Source organism: Cyprinus carpio, chromosome A7 (genome assembly GCF_018340385.1).
Source record: "Cyprinus carpio isolate SPL01 chromosome A7, ASM1834038v1, whole genome shotgun sequence".
Lineage (NCBI taxonomy): Eukaryota > Metazoa > Chordata > Actinopteri > Cypriniformes > Cyprinidae > Cyprinus > Cyprinus carpio.
This window is the reverse complement of record NC_056578.1, coordinates 6,587,839-6,594,767: the sequence shown is the minus strand read 5'-3', so window position 1 is coordinate 6,594,767 and position 6,929 is coordinate 6,587,839. Positions and strand designations below refer to the sequence as shown.

Here is a 6,929-nt window from a genome sequence, read left to right as displayed (position 1 = left end):
ATGCTTTTTCTAGTGGGATCTGGCAACACTGGTATCATAGTATTTACCATGTAAATATAACATTATACAAGCATGGTACATGTCCAAAAAAACAAACAAACAAATAAACAAAAACAAAAACAAAAGAGTTTATTTATATTTGGTGTTAATATGAAGAAACAAGTGCTAATTTAAGTTTATTGTATTTGTACAACAATGATCATTACAAATGATAATAAAAAATGACATGTTTTAAATTAAGACACTTTAGGTTACTGCAGAAGAGCTTGTTCATAAGAATGAAATTCAGATCAATGGCAGGTTAAAGTGAAATTACAGAAGTGCTATTTTAGATTTTTTTTGTAATAACTTAAGAGCTTTTAGAATAATTTATAATATTGTATTTTATTACTTAATAATAACTGATAATATTTAAATTGAAAATGTTTACAAATGACACCATTACATTTTTTTATCAGTCAGTGTATAATAATTTTAAGCTTTTTTTTATTAGATTTTGAGGTAACACTTTACAATAAGGTTTATTAACATTAGTTAACTACTTTAGTTAACATGAACTAAGAATGAACAATACTTCTACAGCATTTATTAACCTTAATGTTAATTTCAACATTAATGCATTATTAAAATCAAAAGTTGTGCTTGATAACATTAGTTAATGCACGACTGTATTCTCATTAACTAACATTAACAAAGATGAATAAATACTGTCCATGGTTCGTTCATGTTAGTTAATACATAATGGAACCTTATTGTAAAGTGTTACCAAATCTGATTTTCAACTAAAAGCAGCAGTATGTAAAATCAAACACTGAAGTAAAACAGAATCACTGTGATAACTGGAGTTAAATTTCACTATATATCCCCACCATCCATTAACATATTCACACAGTTTGATTTCTCTATCTGTGTCATGTGCATACATCAAATCTTGGCTCAGAATCTCAATTAATACCACCTGAACAGACATTGACGACAGCTTCAGACAGCCACGTTTTTGGTCTCTTATCATTCATTCATGTGCATCTGCGGTCCCTGACGCGTGGGCAGGTCTCATTCAGATTAGCAGTCGGTGCGTCAGTGACTTTACGTCCTTTCCCAGCGATGGGTCGATCTCTCTCCTCCCACAGTGTCACACCATCACAGGCACAGATCTGTTTGGGGTTTTGAAACAAGCCGGCGGAGCGGGCGATGACTCCACAGGCCAGCCTGAGAAAGCAGCGAGAGAGACAGCGGACGTTATACAAACACACACGCGGTCCACTGAAGGACATCAAACTCTGGACGGACTGGGATTTCTGTAGGAATCAATACCAAGAAGGCTGAATGACTTTAAACTCCGCCTCAGTCTGTTTGTATTATACACTCTACAAGAAGCAGCGTATATTTGTCATATCCCTGTGATAATGTTTTTGTCTGGATAAGAATGTCCTTCACCTCTCTCCAGAGTTTCCTGTTATTTTGGACAGCGGGTGTTTCCCACGCCCCAAATCATCCTCCCCAGAATCCACCACTAGAGACCGACCAATCACATCCCACACCTGCCAGGAGACACATGTGACCGCATAACATTAAAGATCACAACCAGGGACTGAATTAACATGTGCCATATCATCATTATTATTATTATTTTTTTATATACGTGACCCTGGGCCACAAAACCAGTCATAAGGATCAATTTCTCAAAATTTAGATTTATACATCATCTGAAAGCTGAATAAATAAGCTTTCCATTGATGTATGGTATGTTAGGATAGAAAAATATTTGGCAGAGATACAAATATTTGAAAATCTGGAATCTGAGGGTGCAAAAAAATCTAAATATTGAGAAAATCGCCTTTAAAGTTGTCCAAATGAAGTTCTTAGCAATGCATGTTACTAATCAAATATCATATTTTGATATATTTATGGTAGGAAATTTACAAAATATCTTCATGGAACTCGATCTTTACATAATATCCTAATGATTTTTGGCATAAAAGAAAAATCGATAATTTTGACCCATACAATGTATTTTTAGCTACTGCTACCAATATACCCCAGCGACTTAAGACTGATTTTGTGCTCCTGGGTCACGTACTGTATATACGTAGTTTTTATTAATTTTATTTGTTATTTTAGTAGTTCAAGTTAAACTAAAATGAAAATGAGAAACGTTGCCTTTACATCTACCTAAAATAAACTAAGTCAAAAGTTTTTAGATTTTAAGTATGAAGTATATCTTTCTATGGTTTACTTTTAGTTGTATTTTTATTAGAATATATGAAAGCACGTTTCCACCATGGGCTAAAAAAATAAAACAGACAATTCTGACTTTTTTGACTTTACAAGTTTATATCTGACTTAACGAGTTTATATCACGCATTTCAGAGAAAAAGTCTGAATTGTGAGATAAAAGTTTGCTATTATCTGTTTTTATCTTTTATTCAGTGGCGGAAACAAGCTTGAATAATAATAACCCTGCTCAGATCTGTGCATGATTATTTTGAATGACACAGAATGATAAAAGAGTTCAAAAGAGAGGTGTGACCATGAATGTAGGGACAGAGAGGTTAGTCAGTGTAATTAACATAATAACAGAGGCTTTATATAATTACTGTACTTCCAAACACTCTACCGTAGGCTTTATAAACACACACCTGACTGCTCTGCTCTTACTATCAGCTTATAGAGCAACACCAGACTGTATTTTGAAATCTTAATGACCTTGATCTGAGAGTCTTCTAGCCGGAATGAAGCTCTGCCGTCAGGAGCAGCTGTGATATTCCCCAGATCTCCTACATGCTGGAGACCAGACAGAGACACAGCATTACTCCAGACCACCTCCAATCACTTCATTTTCCATTGAGAGTCAAGGTTAGTCAGAATAAATAAATAACCCTAATCAAAACAATATAAAGCATATATAAAAAAAACCAAAAAAAAAACAAATATATATATATATATATATATATATATATATATATCTATATATATATATATATATATGTTGAATGTAATATAAATGTTACTATTCACATTAATAATCAACATATTTCATTATTAATATATAAAATTGCTTGCAAATGAGCATAAATAAATGAGTTTTAATATATGAAATAAATAAAAATTAATAATAAATAACATTTCTATTTCATGAATATATCAATAAATAAATTATTTAATAATATAAATAAATTATATAAATATAATATTAAATCATTTGCTTACTGTTTATTCTACCAAACTGTTTAAAAATAAAAAATATATATAAAATATAAAAATAGCTTGTTTTAATAAATAAGTTAATAAACATTAATATAATAATTAAAACAATTAATAATACATAAATATATTTCATTATTATATACAATTTAAAAATAAATGAAATGTATATATTATATAAATTGCTTCTACCACAATGTGTTTAGTTTAATAAATATACAGACAAATAAATAAACAACAATAGTAATATAAATAATAGAAAATTATTTTATTAACTTAAGTTTATATAATTAATATTCTGCTGCTTCTACCACATTATTACCATAGTTTTTGGACATTATACCATAAAATACCACTTAGGCAGGGTATAAAGAATACACCGGGGCTAGTTGTCATCTTAGCAACTGTAAGGTTTATAAAAACACAAATGTGTTTTCTCTCTGAATGTGATTTTGTATGTTGGTTTCCAAAGTGACAACTTACCCCATCAAGTGTAACACTGTGCACTGCATAAGGTCAGAATGTGCCAAATAATCATTTCCTCTTGGTGAATAACAACAGAAATCTTTGTGAAGCCCATGGCTTGTGTATAGACCTAAAATGTAAAAAATGAATGTACCCTCTCCGAGTCCTGAGGAGCTCCATGCTGTTTCCTGAAGGGATTGAAATGATCTCCACAGCTGAGAGACAGAGAGAGGACACATATATAATAAGGATTATATAGCAAAAACATACACATGCAAAAAAGTATTTCGCTGCACTGATTTCCGCTACAGATGAGGTAATGCAGTGTGCATTTTCCTTTTTAGGGTAAGATTTTTAGTGAAATATGACTTCAGTTTGACACATGATCCCCAGATCTCATCTTAAATCATCAAAATCTAGGATTTCATGCCTTTTAAACCCATTATGACAAACACAGACTGATGCACACTGCAGACACGCTCTCTAATGGGTCTTGTGATCTAAAGGTTGAAGGTCAAGGGTCGTGATACCTCATGCAGTCCTGTGTCAGATCGCCCAGTTCATGCACATGCAGGCCGTGAGCTCCGGGCGTCAGTCCGTCAATCGTCCCGTCAATCAAACAGCGGTCCTGTGAAGCCCCACTGATCATCGCCACGGCAGCACCTAGGTCTGATACACACACACGGCAACAGAAACACCAAGCCCTTACACACACACAAACACACACACACACACACACACACACACACGGATGAGAAGCATTAGGCCTGTTCCCAGCAGTCACACTCACAGCGTCTGAGGTCTCACCTGTCTCTGAGCCGCCCATTCCCTTCAGGACGGCCCGTCTGCCTGTGCTTTCAATCAGACTCTGGACCTGTAGAGAGGTGAGCGCCGTCTCCACCAACACCTGCTCCTTAGCCAGGTCTACATGCACCGACTGAACTCCTAAACACACGCATGAATGAGAGAACTATGGAAGATTGTTTCAGTCGTGGGATAAAAAAAAATAAAATTAAAAAGGTAATTTGAACTTTTTATCTCAATATTTAGACTTCGTTTCTCAATCTAAATGAGAATGCATTTGATTGCTTTTGTTACTTTGATATGTAGCCTACATTAAAAGGTAATTAAGACTTTTTAATCTCACAATTCCAACTTTTTTTCCAGAATTCCAAGATATAAACTCCGAAAATAGAAGTCAGAACTGTGAGAAAAAAAAAAATTGAAATTACCTTTTTAATTATTTATTTTGTGGTGAAAAAAAAACAACAACAACAACAACAACAACAACAACAACAACAAAACATAATTGTGAGATGTAAACTAAATATAAACTTAATATAAAAATATATAAAAAAGTAAGAATTGTAGAATATAAACTCAGAAATTTGAGGGGAAAAAAGAATTGCGAGATCTAAAGAAAAAAGCAAGAATTGCGAGATGTGAACTCAGAATTCTGAGGAAAAAAGTCAGAAATGTGAAATATAAACTCAGAATTCCCACAATACATACTCCCCCAGAATTCTGAGCTTATATTTTACTATTTTTTTTTTAATAAATTTTTTTTAAGTAAGAATTGTGAAATTTAATCTCAGAATTCTGGGGAAAAAAGTAAGAATTGTGAAATATAAACTCAGAATTCTGGGGGAAAGTAAGAATTTTTAAATATAAACTTGTAATTTTGAGAAAAAAGTAAGAATTTTGAAATATAAACTCTGAGAAATTTCTGAGAATTTTTTTATTTTTTTTTAATTTTCAAATTTTGAGATAAAAAGTTGCAATTACCTTTTAATGCACTTATCAATATAACAGAAGCAGTCAAAAATGTCAAAATTATGGGTTTTAATCACAAAAATAAGTATTCAAAATGTATCATTTAGCTTACAATCTGCAAAGAATTGAAAAAAAATGTTCAAATACTACTTTTAATGTCAAAGAACTTTCCTTAAAATCTGTAATGATCTGGTTAAACACCCACAGGCTCATCTGGCTCATGTCTGCATCTTCTTCTGTCACTGGCCATAATTCTAACTGCATCAAGCATAACATCATGTGAAAACAAGCTGAGAGTTGAACCAATAGTTGTGAAGAGGCTCAGATTCAGACAGGAATCGTGTGTTCGTGGCAGTTTTTCTGGAGTTTACAAGACTTCTTCACTACACTAATGGCTGCCAAAAGCAAAAATGCTACAAAATGCATCTTTTTTGTGAGAAAGTATGACATGCTCCAGCTATAAGTACTGGATTTCACTGAGCAAATCTGCTGCAGGGCGCCGTGAGAGCAAGGAAAGGGTCTGATGCTGTGCTTGACTCACCCGGGTCTCTCTCCAGGACGCCCTTTACTGCATTAACACAGCTGTCACATGACATCTGCACCGCAAACTCCAGCTGCGCAGACACATGCATGACATGGACAACTTTAAATGCTGAATGCATTTGATGTTTAAGAGAAATTGTACAGTAAATTTGTATTAGATACGTTTTTATGCATTTTGATCATCCTTTTACAGTGCACTTAAATTTGCAGTGCAAAATTTAATGTATATATGAGTATGTGATCATTCATAAATTAATTAATTGTATATAATAATAAATAATTTGCTGCTTCTATGTATGTTTTACCATAGTTTTTGGCCATTGTACCTAGAAATACAATATACTGAATATCACCTCATAACAAACTGCATGCAAAATAATAATAATAATAATGTCAAGCCAGCTGCCTAAATGCAGACATTAAAAACTATAATAATGTCCAATAATATTCCATGAGTCGAAATATAAAGTTCAAGACTAAACCAGCACGTAAATGAAGAGGTAAATAACTGTGCAACTCACCAATGATAACACGTTATGAGAATTATGCTGGTCGTTATGATTTAATCAATAACAGGAACTTAAATATGACTTTTATGAAAGACGTTGACCTACTGATAACCGTATTACACAAATAATTTTAACACTTTAATAAACGTAATGAAAGTTTAATATTTGAATCGCTGATTAGTATTCATAGCATTATTTTCAAAATAATAATTGTTTAATTCATATATTCACACCTTCGCAGTTCTGTTTGTGTCCATCTCCGGATCGCACGCCGACGCTGACGAAAGCGGAAGTTCCGCGATCAGAAAACATTCTAAAATAAAAGTCCTAAAACGACGTTAATAAAATAAGAGTCCCGGAGGAGCGACTGCAAACAGACGCACTAAAGGCAACGGCGAGATCGATTGGTTAATATCACTGGATTATGTTTGATTT

General features: G+C 33.1%; 1 protein-coding gene across 1 annotated transcript; it reads right to left on the bottom strand.

The window, feature by feature from the left end:
• Nucleotides 1-646: 646 nt before the first annotated feature.
• LOC109084255 (copper chaperone for superoxide dismutase) lies at nt 647-6,845 on the bottom strand. The gene is made up of 8 exons (XM_042759424.1): nt 6,728-6,845; nt 5,984-6,056; nt 4,477-4,614; nt 4,200-4,338; nt 3,824-3,884; nt 2,707-2,784; nt 1,438-1,541; nt 647-1,209 (listed from the first exon to the last, which is right to left on the bottom strand). The coding sequence occupies exons 1-8, from the start codon at nt 6,749-6,751 to the stop codon at nt 1,017-1,019; spliced, it is 810 nt and encodes a 269-aa protein (XP_042615358.1). The 5' UTR covers nt 6,752-6,845; the 3' UTR covers nt 647-1,016.
• Between the last annotated feature and the right edge of the window lie 84 nt (nt 6,846-6,929).

Bases quoted from the DNA above. Each gene is read 5' to 3' on its own strand.
- LOC109084255 (XM_042759424.1), bottom strand. From the start codon at position 6,751: ATGGACACAAACAGAACTGCGAAG. The intron at 4,339-4,476 runs GTGAGACCTCAG...TGTGTGTATCAG, and splicing joins AATGGGCGGCTCAGAGACAG to ACCTAGGTGCTGCCGTGGCG. The intron at 1,542-2,706 runs GTCATTAAGATT...GTCTCCTGGCAG, and splicing joins TAGAAGACTCTCAGATCAAG to GTGTGGGATGTGATTGGTCG.